A 13,001-nucleotide genomic window follows, 5' to 3' on the forward strand; every position below is an offset into this window, starting at 1 on the left:
CCATCCATCCATCCATCCATCCATCCATCCATCCATCCATCCATCCAACCAACCAACCATCATTTATCTATCTTTAAAATTCACCAAGTGCTTTACATATATGAAGCTCATTGGCACTTCATTATACCCCTAAGAAGTGTGTCCTTCAGCTGCCAAGTTCATTTTATAGAAGAGAAAATTGAGGGTCACAGAGTTTGAGCAGCCTGTCCACTGTCACACAACTGTTAAGCATCAGAGACAGGCTTTGTTCCAGAGCCAGCATGCTACATAGTCATGAGGAAGTTGTGATTGCAGGCTTTGGGTGAGGAACTTCCTCCACCAATGCAGGCAAGGCCTTTTCTACAGCTTAGAGCCATAGAGAGCTCCCTTGGGGTACTAGGAGAGGTTAAGGAGCATATTCTGCATGCCCCCTTGCTGATGACCAAATATACTGATTTATTCTAAATGATATTAAAGACATCTTAGCAATGCATATCCCAATTCAATTCCACATATGCTGCTCTTAGCAAGTACAAAATAAATGGTTTGTCTCAAAAGGGTCCTAAACAAGATATTCTAGCTATGAACCTACACACACACACACACACACAACACAAATTGTTTATAGGAAAATTCCTATCTATACAATAGATCTTTGCCTAGTTGCATAATCATGCCAAGCAGAATTCGTGTAGCTTGTGGGCAATCCAATTCCCCCCTTCTCCACCTACCCTGGCCCTGCCAGTACTCTGAAGAATGTGCACCAAGGCACAAGCCAGCTCTTCTTTGTTCCGCACACTAATCACAGGCTCCAGGACAGAGCACAACATGGTGTAGTTGCTGGTGACAAATTCAGCAAATTCTTTGTACTGCTCCATAGGTAAAATGGTGATCGTCTGGAAACGTGACTTAATGCGAATAGAAGGACCTCCAGTCTTTCCTTTGTTGGGTGTAGGTGTGCTCACAGGGTACCATTTTTCCACAAATTGGCGGCCAGTCACACTGGCTGTGGGTATGTTGACAAGTCCTACATAATTATTCTTGTCCTTTTTTTTCTTTTTTTCCATGTCCTTATAAATGTGAACTGTGATGCTATGGAGGGGGGGAAGGCTGTAGAATTCAAAATGTTCACCCCAGAAAATATTGTCTGCTTTGGTCTTGCTAGTTGTACGAGCAAAAAGAGTATCATCAAGGCACAGCTCACAGAAATACTTCTTTTTGGGGGCCAGGTCCTTGGCTTCAATAATCCACAACCGTAAAACATTCTCAGCCCTCCTACAATTGTCCTATAATGAAAAAAAGGAAGCTAAATTCAAAGAATGTTATCTTAACCTATTAAGGAAAGTCACCTATAATTTAACAGGCTTGCTGTTGCTAAGTTTTCATGCTAATAAGTTAAAGATATCAATGAATCAGAAACCTGTAGGTTTATACCAATTCCATAGGATTATGAAGTCATTAATAATAAATTGAAGCGCTTAAATGCACAGGTGATATTTTCATCACTGATATCAAGTGATGGCAAGCACTTCAGATGAGAAAGGAAGATCTGGGAGTGAGCTAGTTAATAATCTTGTGTCAAAGAATGGAATTTGGATTGATGGATAGTAGTTTAAGATATGGGAATGATGGACTCATGGCCAAAGATAGAAGACATCTAACAAGGATGGGTGAAAAAGTATTTGCCTGGAACCCTGTAAATCTAATTAAAAGAGGTTCAAACTAAAAAGAAAAAAGGGGGAAAACAGCTTAAGTATGTCAACCCAGCTAGATAACAGAGAGAATAAAACAGCTACAAAATAGAGAGGAATAGCAACAAGAAATCCAGAAATTATAGGAGACAAAAATCTAAGAAAATAATCTTCAATAAATTCTAAAGCCTTGGGTTGTATACAGTTATACAAATCACAGATAAAAACAAAGGTAAATTAGTGATCCCAACTCAAAGGGAAATTTGATTTTATAGGTACCACTGAGACTTGTTGGGAAAAGACCCATTATCTGAGGCTCTGGAAGGATATAGTTATTCAAAAGGAATAAGAGAGCTAAAAAGGGTGGAAAAATAGGGTAGTAACATCTCTCAATAAAATATACTCATGATAGCAAATCTGGTAACTGGAGAGAGGAAGCATGGTGGATAGGATTTGAATGACAATCAACAAAGAAACAAGGTAAACTGTAACCCATCTGGACAGAAAGAGGACCGAGACACCAAACTGGATATACCCTTGGATCCAACAATGCCACTACTAGGTCTGTACCAGAGAGGAAAAGGGCTTATACTAAGAAAATATTTACAGCAGCTCTTTTTGTGGTAATCAAAAATTGGAAACTGGGGTGGGGTGTCCTTTTATTGGTGAACGGCTGAACAAACTGTAGCACATGAATATAATGGAATATTATTGTGCCATGAGAAATTATGAGAAAGAGGGAAGATCTTTGGAATTGATACAGAGCTAGGGGAGTGGAACTGGGAGAAAAACTCACACAATGATAACATTAAAGAGAAAACCAACTTGGAAAACGTTAAGAACTCCAATCAATGCAATGATAAACGAGTCCAGAAGAATGAGGCTGAAACATGCCACTCAACTACTGACAGAGAAGTGATGAATTTCAAATGCAGGAGTAGACACAATTTCAGGCAGGGCTAATGTGGGAATATGTTTTGCTGGACCAGGTCGCTATGTATTTGGCTTTGAGGAGTTTGTTTTCTTTTATTTGCCCAATGGGTGTGGGGAGGTAATGGGGAGGAACATATTAATAAAAAAAAAAAAGCAAGGCCAAAGAAGACATGGATGAGGAATTTGGCAATCAGATCACAAGCCAAGCACAGGGGTGTGATGTTTAACTGCTCTGCAAATATTATCTTATCTTTGTCTTCACAACAACCCTGTGAGGTAGGTGAACAGAGGTAGAGAAAGGTTAAGTGGCTTACTCAGGGTCACAATTATCCCAAGCTGGAGTGGAACTCAAGACTTCCTCACTTCACATCCAGTGCTCTAGCCACTCTGCCGCCTATCTGATACAGGCATATGGAATCTCAATTACCCAGCTAATTTGTTAGAGCTCTGCCTCTCTACAAAAAACAGAGCCACTTATAATTTTTGGTTTGCTTTAACAATTTCATCCCTTGAAAGAAAGAAGAACAAGAACCATTCTGAATTCTAGTAACTCTCACCAATAAACAGGACTGGATGCTGAGTGAGAAATGATGGGAACCTGGGGCAAAATGGCCATATCATCTTAGAATTTAAGTTAATGAAGGCTAGAAAAGCCAAGAATAATCTGAGATGCATACCAGATTTTTGAAGAGCAGATTTCCAAGAGTTTAGAGAAAAGATAGGTAGGATCCCTTTTAGGACAAGGGTTTTTGGGGGCTTTTTTGTTTCCTGGATTCCCTAGGTATTCTGGTGAAGTTTATATACCTCTTCTTAGAATAATATTTTTAAACAGTTGAAAGAAGTGCTAATTTTTCAGTTAGAGGCTAGTGAAAATGAAGATGAAAATTTTCCCCTCATCCAAATTCATTTACCCCCTAAAAGTTGGGGATTCCTTGGGGATCTGTGTACTCTAGATTAAGAATCCCTGCTTGAAGAGGAACCAATCTAGGCTTTATGGAAAACTTTCAGGAATGAATTCTGAAGACACAAAAAGAAAAAGTCTGATGAGGGATAGGACATTTCCAGGAACATTTTTTAACACATTCTTTCTCTAGTCAAGTGATCACTTGTGGAGTTATATTTCCTAGTCTTGCTCCCATGAGCCCTTGGAATTGCTGGGTACACAAGGCCACTTATCACCTTATTGGGCTGTACTGTCCGGCGCAGATTTTCCATCCATTTGTCTCTTTCTGAAGCTGAGTTACAGCTAAAACACTTACTTCCACTCAGGTAGGTGACCTAGAACACAACATATCATAGATACGGGTAAGGAGACTTGGACTCTGGATTCTTTTATAATATGTGTTATCATTTAAGGTGTAAGGATAAGCTATGATCAAAGTCATACCACATAGAACCCTTTTTCTCATTCTTCTTTGAGAAATCAATGAATCTGCCTTATTAGGCAGTAGGAGTTACCCCATCACTAGTACTGGACAATGTCTTCAAATAGCTCTTATAATATAGGACTTAGTGTTTTGAAAAATGTTACAGCGTAAGAAGACTTTATCAATTCTAAGAAATAATATAATGCAAGTTATCATTGGTCCTGTATCTACAACTGAGTTGGATGATCTGTTCAATTAGGAAGGATAATAGGCCAAAATAACTTGATTTAGCAAATATTTAATTAGATTCCCAACTTTCTTCCTTTTGCATTATTTGTAGGGTATATAATTTATAGCAATCTATTTCTTTGAGATGATCAACTAACCAATAATTCAACATCATAGTTATAAATCCAGGAAATTATATGGTAGGTAATAACATTTAACTACATACACTCTCCTCACCGCTTTACCTCAAAGCAGAAGTCTTGTCCAAGTATGCTGCTATGTAGTGGTTTGACTGCTACTGGCTCCCCTCTGCCAAGGTCCAGACATTCTACAGCACTGCATGGACTGAGCAAAGATTCATGGGAACGAGACTCTTTTAGCTTGGGCAGTCCACGAGACCTAAATGATGGAAGAATGATAAAGCATTTCTAATAAACAGTGAAGATGGTTAGTTATAGACAGCCAACACGTAAAGACCTACTGTGGTAAGATAATGACCAACATAAAAATGATCAAAGCAAAATAACAGTGAAAGGAAGAATGGGTTAGTAGTTGATTCACAAATAATAACAGTAGCGGTATTTGTGCTTATAGTGTACAAATGTACCATATGATTTTATATAGTCCACAAATATACCATAATTTTATTAGTCTCTCAAAGTCCTTCCTGTAGTCATTTTTTTCTTCTTTATTTCTATTTTATAGATGGAGAAACTTAAACCATTTAGGGTTTTCTGCAAAAGGTTGGCCACAAGAGGTCTGCTTCTGCCGATCCTCCCAGGCTATAGCTCGAGTCTAAATCTTCTAACAGTAAGGATTGCTAGCACTTCATTCTGTTTTTTTCTTTTCATGCTAGACTTCCTTCAGTTAATTGGTCCAAATCCCTCATTTAGCCCACAGAACAAAGTTGTGTTTCAATCCCTGAATTCTTTACAATATGAAATCATGATTACAGTCAATGTCAAAGTACTGTTCTGAGATGCTCTTTCTCACAAGGACTAACATCACTTTTAGTAGATAATTTTTAAAAACTAGTTTTGTTGGTGGTATTTTTAAAAGAGGTACAACTGAAGGGAAACTAGTTTAGATCATCTGCATCTTTTGCAAATAAATGCTGCTAACCTCTTCCTGAGGAACCAATCTCAGTCAATACCATTAGTGAATCCTAGCTGATTTGCTTTATTAGGTATCTAAGGAGTAGAAGGAATTTCCTTCCTTTTAGCATAAGCTGACATTTGATACTTCTGCTCTACCTAGCTTGGAATAATATTAATTAAGTTACATAACATGAAGCAATATTTTGAAAATTCTCAACTGGATGTTCATGCAACAATCATAATATTCATTTACTATAAAACACTGAAAAGATTCCAAGTTCAAATTCTTATTAACAGGTATCAGAAGAAATATATTCTACAAATTATGTTATTGCTGAAAACCAACATATCCTACAGGTGCCTCCCATCATTTCTTTGAAATAACGACGTTAATGTTAAATAAATGCAAATACTTAATGCCAGAGTAGCTTTTAGATTATGACATAAGAAAGAAGAACAGGTATTAGTGGCTTCCCTTCCCTCATTCTGTCTCCTTCCTAACTCTGGTTACAGAGACTTAGATATAATATATTGAAAGTAAGAGTTCTATTTAACCACTGGGAGAACTCAAGATATTTCCTTACATTCTTCCAAAGTACAAGTCTTCTCAAATTCAAATGAATAGCACCATAAAATCTCATCAACAATTAAAGAAATGGCAAACAGAATGTGTATTTACCACAATTCTTCCTGAAAAGGATGGAAGCAGCATGATAACAAGAATTTAGGCTTTCCTTTTCCCTCAGAACATATTACAATAGTTACTTGTCTGTTTCAAACCTATCACCTAAGTTACTGATAAGTGATTCCTACCTAGTGGGTTAGAAGTAAAAACACATAGACAATTTAATTTAATTTAAATATAATTTGTGCCAAGAATTTCCTAATGTGTTTCATAGAAAATCTTGCTGATGGAAGTTGGCCACCACCTGCAGGCACTTCGAGCTGATTTCTCCCAGCAGGAGTCGCTGGAGTGGAAGTCTACACTGATTCCTAGTCTCCCCCTCCCCCCAAAATTTCTTTTAGCAGGAAGGATTATGGCATACTTAAAATGGAAGCAGGATTAGCAAGAGGCTTCCTTTAAAAGTCTTCACATAATTACATTTCTCTACTTTCTAAACAGACCACACATTTTATTTTCAAATAAATTAATCATCCACCTACATGAAGCAATTGTACAGCCACCTGGCCGTGCAACCCCAAATCATGGCGGTGCCACATGTCCTGGTTCCCCAACTCGCTCTCTGAACTACATTTCAAGAGCCAAGTCTCTGTTCAGAAGGCAGGCATCAAATGAAGAGAATCCTCCTGCTGCCCTTGATTACTGAAAGGTCTTTTTTTTTTTTTCAGGAGTTATTTCAAGCCTTCATTAGAAGCTGAGCAGGAACAAAGACTGAGGGAAAAAAAATCCACCCTCATCCAAACAGGCTGGGTAGTAAGTGATGGTCCTTTCCTCTCCTGCTTCAGGATGCATCCTGCCCCTCAGGTAACACAAACAAGGTGCCAGGCGTGCCCAGCGTGCTCAGGGCTGGGCCTGTTGCCATGGTGCTGCACCTATAACGAGATTAGACCTGGAAGGCAGAAGGGCTCAGGGAGCATGCTTGAAAATGCAGCAGAGGTGACCTTCTGAAGCAAGGAAATAAGGATCAGGCCCCCACCTATCTAACTCCTGGTTAACAAGTTCATTAGATCTTTGATAACACTGGGACAGAAGGAGAAGGGGGTTTAGAGAACTGCTTTCCAAAACGCTAAGTAATAAATCTGAGAAGCTGTATTTAACCACCTTCGTGTGATGCTATACAAGCCCAGCCCCCATGCCCAGCACCCTCTCCCAGGGGTATTACCATATCCCACCTTGGAAGCTAAATCTTTTACTAGCATCTATTTAGTTTCCTCTGCAACTGTGTCCCTAGTCTACTGGCTGTAAACATTATTTATCTCAAATTAGAGAAACTACACATGATCTACTGGGGAGAAAGGTGAACAAAATCCTTCAATTTACATTTTCAATGTGTACATATTTCTGTTTAGTTTTTTTGGTTATTCCTAATAGTACAGGCTAGCAACCATAGAATCAATCATAACCACACAATCTGAAGGAATTAATAATCAATGTTTTCTCCAAGATTCTCATTTGCAATAGTCGATAGACAATTCTCCTCTTATCCAGCATATGGGTACAACAAATATATATATATGCTCGGACTTATAAAGAAAACCACAATTACGTTCAACATCATTATGAAGAAAAAACCTTTCCAGTATTAGAAGAAAAGTTATTGGAGAAACTGCATTGTTTTGCTGTCTTTGAGAAAGGAGAGGGAAAGGCAGAGAAGCCAGCTTACAGAAGACAGGACAGTAAGGCAGATCTGGGGATCCAAGGATTATGCATGTCTTTCTATTCAACGGCTTCATTATCAAGCCACAGGAGGATTTAAATGACATTGATTTGTCCTTATTTTTTCCAATATAATTTCATTTTTAATCTGAGTTAAAAAAAAAACAAACGACCCAGGGAGTTTCTGTAGCTTTGGGTGACTCCCTTGTTCTGTATTTACTCATTTAGTGAAAATTAGGACTGTGAAGATTGGGGGAATAATTTTAAATTGTAAATTTCTCATATAAGCCTAATTGGTCACATGGGCCTAGAATTCTAGGAAGGTAGATAGTGAAAAACTTTGTTTTAACCTGTTCCAACCATTTATGGTTTAGATAAAAACAGTAAATCTTGAAGTAATATAAAATTAGTGAATTATTGAAGCAGCTAGATAGGCAGTCAGCCTGGAGTCAGGAAGCCCTGAATTTAAAACTTTACTAGTTGTATGACCCTGGGAAGGTCACTTAACCTTTGCTTGCCTCAGTTTTCTCACATGTAAAATGGGAACAATAATAGCTATCATCACCTCCCAAGGTTGTTGTATCAAATGAGATAATATTTGTGAAGTGATTTGAAACCTTAAATTACAATAGCTATTAGTTTTGTTTTGTTTTTTAAAGCAATCAGGGTTAAGTAACTTGCTCAAGGTTACACGACCAGTTATTTCTGGGTGTGGTACTAAGTATCAGAGCCCGGATTTGATCCCAGGTCATCCCGACTCTGGGGCCAGTGCTCTTACTCACTGTGCTACCTGGCTGCCCCTAGCTATTAGTTTTTACTGTTGTCATCCTTACTAGAAGGGTTTCCTTTTTAACAAACCAAAGTATTACAGCTCCTACTTTCACTCTGACTCTCTCTGGACTTGATGGCTTTCCAGGGGTGATTCTGTTTCTAACTAAGGATGCTAGGTTCTGTATAACTTGGTTTTTAATAGCAGCAGAAATAGCAAAACACTTTTATTTCTAATTAATCCCAGTGTATAAGTGCAATAAATAAGGAAGGGTTAAAATTGAATTGCTTTTGTGATAGAGACAGCTTGCTGTTCCTGACCTATTTAAAAGACAAGCTACAAAGAAAAAGCTTTTAATTACTCACCACAGAGGATAAGATGCTTCTTTAACCCTGTCCCCCATCTGAAATCAGTCTTAAAAACCAAAAAGATCCTTTGAATGAAAACATACCATTGGATAGACTGATGAAGAACTCTGATTAGTGTTCATGAAAAGGAAAACACAGCTGGATTTTCACAGTTTTACTGCCCAATTAAAACCCATTTTTTTCCAAGCCTTCTGGCATTAAAGGTGTCTAACAGTGAATGCTTAGATGTGTTAGCTGAATCTGCTACATGTTTACTGATTCAGTTCCAAATTCAGGAAAATTTTCCATTTAAAATGCTTATTGACAACACAAAATCAATGATGGGATCCTGGATTCTAAGGCAGAATTTCTGCTTAACTCTGCAGTTATGATGCCCCAACTCTGATGAACTGAATTCCTCAGCTAAAGCGGTAGGCACAGGTGCACTTCTCTAGCAGTGCACTGGGGTGTTTCTAGTACCTAGGTTTTATTGCTAAGGGACCTCCCTTTGCTTAAAAATTATCTAGAGAGCAATGAACAAAACGGTGTATGTCATTACTCCAACTTCAGAAGTTCAGTGAGCGTTACCCTATCCACAAACTTAGGGGGACCTGGGTTGAAATCTTGCCTCTGCTACTTACTACTTATGTGACCTGAGAAAAGTCATTTAACATCTTGGTAGACTCAAGTTTCCTCATTTATAAACTGAGGATACTGAACACATTCAATTCAATTCAACAAACTTTTATTAAGTGTCTTCTATGTGGAAGCCTCTGAGCTGCCTACTCAGAGCTCCAAGTCCATGATGCTGTTTTTGGAAGGACACCTTAACTATTCTTAAAGAAAATGCTATTTCTAGTTAGCTCTCTACTTACACTTGCTCTGTCTGGTCTTCCAATGAAGCCTTTTGTGGGATCCTCTTGGGTGGGATCCCATTTGCTTCCCTGCTATAGTCCCCTTTACATCATCTTCCCACTTTCTCTTAATTTGAGAGAGTTCTTTGTTTTCAAATAAATCAAAGGTAGCCTGAGGTTCATGACAAAATCCGGCAGCAAAGGGCCTGTTTGTTTATGTTCTGTGCTTATTTTTCTTGTCCAATCTCCTTTAAAATTTAAAATAATAAAAAAAACCAGTTATCTATGGAATAGCTTTAAGGAACCTACACTTAGATGAAGGCAGAACAATGGTCTAATACAGCAGAGAGGCTAAAGGCAATAGGAGATGGACCATAAAGCCTTTATGAGGGTTCAGATGATTTGTGTGCTACACTGGACAAATTCTTACAGCAAAGCTAAACACCAAGGACCAGTTCCTAAAAATCACAGAATCTCAGAGTTTCGGAAAGAAACCTCAGAGATAATTCACTAACTTGTACCTAACTGGGAGCCCCTCTTAAATTTCTTCAACAATATTCACACACATACAATTTTAAAAAAATAAAAATCTGGGGGCAGCTAGGTGACTCAGTGAATAAAGCACATAGCCCTAAAGTCAGGAGGAACTGAGTTCAAATCTGGCCTCAGACATGTGACACTTAACTAGCTGTGTGACCTCACGCAAGTCACTGAACTCCTTCCCCCCTCCAAAAAACAAAAACAGAAACAAAAAATAAAAATCGGCTCTACAACTCTGCACTCACAAATTACATACATATAGGCATATATCTATATCACAAGGTTGGAAACATAGGGATACTAAGTTATGGTATCATGACATTTAGTTACACAAGTCATCTCTCTTCACCTATGTTTATACTTAGGTAACACCATTTCTCCTCTCCTCCAATCATACCTTCCCCATCCCAGAGAATCTAACCCTTTTCCTGTCCTCCCACAACTTACTAATACTATTCCTATTTTCCCATTTCCCTCAATCCCCTCGTCCCTCCGCAGATCACTTAGAAAGGCAGCATAATATAGTTGAAAGAAAATTCTACTTAGAATCAGGAGACCTGGGTTTAAATATTAACTCTAGCACCAGCTGCTTGATCCATCCATCTCTGCTAAAACTACCCATCATCCCATATCGCTCCTCAGTTTCATGGCTGAACTCCTTGAGAAGGCTGTCTATGATCAGTGCCTCCACGTCTGGCTTCTAACATCAACACTGAACTGAAACTGCTCTCCAATGTTACTGAGGATTTCTGGAGTGCCCAATTCTCATCCTTCTTGACCTCTCTGCAGCCTTAATGCTGTCAGCCCCACTCTTCTCCTTGATATTCTTCTCTCTAGGTGTTCAGGACACCACTCTCTCCTGGTTCTACTTTTCTGACTGCTGCTTCTCTGTCTCCTTTACTGGATCTTCATTAATGTCATGCCTGCTAACTGTGGCCATAAGACTCTGCCCTTGGCCCTTTTCTCATCTCCCTATATGTTATTTCATGTGAAGATCTTCTCAGTCCCTACAGATTCAATTATCATCTCTATACTGATAATTCTCCAATTTACTTTTCCAGATCTAACCTTTAGACCTGAAGTCTTACATCGACAATAACTGCCTACAGGACATCCCAAACCAAATGCCTTGCAGACATCTTGAAAACGACATCTCCAAAACTAAACTCATCCTTCCCCCAAACTCACCCCTCTTCCTAATTTTACTAGTGCTATGGAGGGCACGACCATTTTCCCAGGTGCCTAGGTTCACCAAGTAGGTGTCATTTTCAACTCTGTCTCTCACTTTTGCGATATCTCTTGCCTATGTGCCTGGCCACTACTTGGTGGGGGCCCTCCTCACCTCACCCCTGGACAACTGAAATAGTCTGCTGGTCGTTTTGCTCGCTACAAGTCTCTCCCCACTCCAGTTCATTCTCCATTCAGATGGCAAAATTATCTTCCTAGTGCAGGTCTGATTGTGTCCCTCCTCTACTCAGCTAACTCCAGTGGCTCCCTATTACCCACAGGATCTGATAGAAAATCCTCTGTTTGGTTTTCAGAGTCCTTCATAACCTGTTATTCCCTTCCCTCTCCCCCTTGCCTCTCTAGTCTTCTTATACCCTACATCCTTCCCCTCAAACTTACTCTGTTTCTTGCACATGACACTCCATCTTCTGGCTCTGGGAATTTTTACTGGCAACCCCCATGCTTGGAATGCCCCCCTCTCCATCTCCACCTTCTTGCTTCTCTGGCTTCCTTCAAGTCCCAATTAGAATCCCGCCTTCTATAGGAAACGGATCATCTGCTGAAAGCCAAGAGATGGGGATGGCACAGGAGGCTTGAGATTCAGCTCCCCAAAGGTTAAAGGGATGCTACCACCTGGCTGAGACATATTGGTAAGGTAAACCTATATCTATGGTTAAGCTTATTAAAAGACTAGAAATATAATTTTGGAAAAATCCTCAAGATGTCCAGACCATTATTTTGGATTCCACTTTAGTATTTATAAATTACTAACATCCATGTCTAGTTATTTGCTGAGTCCTACTGATTCTTCCTCTGCAATATTTGTGATTAGACAGCCATTTTTTCTATCTTTGCTGCAACTACACTTACCCACGTTCTTATCACTACGTGCCTTAGGTAGTGAAATGGTTTCCCAGCTGTTCTCCCAGTTTTCAGTGCAAACTCCACTCAGGTGAATGATAACATTTACCATACATGGTTTTATTCATGGACTTCCTTCACTGGGAGAACTCACAAAGTTCCTGATAGCCTAACAGATAAAATTCCTCCACATCTACTAGTGCAATCAAATTTTTCTAGACTAGTCTTCATTACTCTGCTGCTTATGTATAATTTATAATACAATTGTGCACTTGCTTGTCAGATGTTCTTCAGCTATTTCAGGTATTATGTTGCCTCTCTAATTAGTTTAGAAACCTTCAATTCCAAAGCTCCGTAAGGGCAGGGATCATGCACTCTATTTTAACTTGATACAAGGGTCTTTTTTCATAGATACACGGGTCCAGTATAACGAAAGAATTTCTACTTCCTTAAAACCTCTTAGATTGTTAGAAAAGCAAAACAAAATGCCATTGCGTGACTTTACACTGCATTCACACAATGTGAAATACACACATACCTGCAGCTCACCGATAGAGAAAAGAAGCTTAGTTTTCAGTGAATACCCAGAGTCCAAAAACTAAAGGATAAGAATGACAAGCCAATCACCACTTAGGGGAGGTGCTTAATAATGTTTGATGATGGAAAAATTGTGATAAGGTGAGAAGAAAGATAAAATTGGAATCTGAGGTGTTAGGCCAAATCAGAAAGGACAATGTATAGATTCTAAGTGGGTAAGCTGGGGTCAGTAT

General features: G+C 39.0%; 1 protein-coding gene across 5 annotated transcripts in view; it reads right to left on the reverse strand.

Moving 5' to 3' along the window:
- RASAL2 (RAS protein activator like 2) overlaps positions 1-13,001 on the reverse strand; it is a 334,704-nt gene that overhangs the window by 26,770 nt on the left and 294,933 nt on the right. For all 5 annotated transcript variants that reach the window (XM_069065490.1, XM_069065489.1, XM_069065493.1 and 2 more), the window contains 3 exons: positions 4,444-4,597; positions 3,783-3,881; positions 711-1,265 (listed from right to left, as the gene is read on the reverse strand). In XM_069065490.1, the coding sequence (XP_068921591.1) occupies positions 711-1,265; positions 3,783-3,881; positions 4,444-4,597 (808 nt within the window). The remainder of the gene's footprint in view (positions 1-710; positions 1,266-3,782; positions 3,882-4,443; positions 4,598-13,001) is intronic.

This window comes from Petaurus breviceps, unplaced genomic scaffold (genome assembly GCF_028583685.1).
Source record: "Petaurus breviceps papuanus isolate PSGF00001 unplaced genomic scaffold, PetGlider_PUasm1.0 90692, whole genome shotgun sequence".
Lineage (NCBI taxonomy): Eukaryota > Metazoa > Chordata > Mammalia > Diprotodontia > Petauridae > Petaurus > Petaurus breviceps.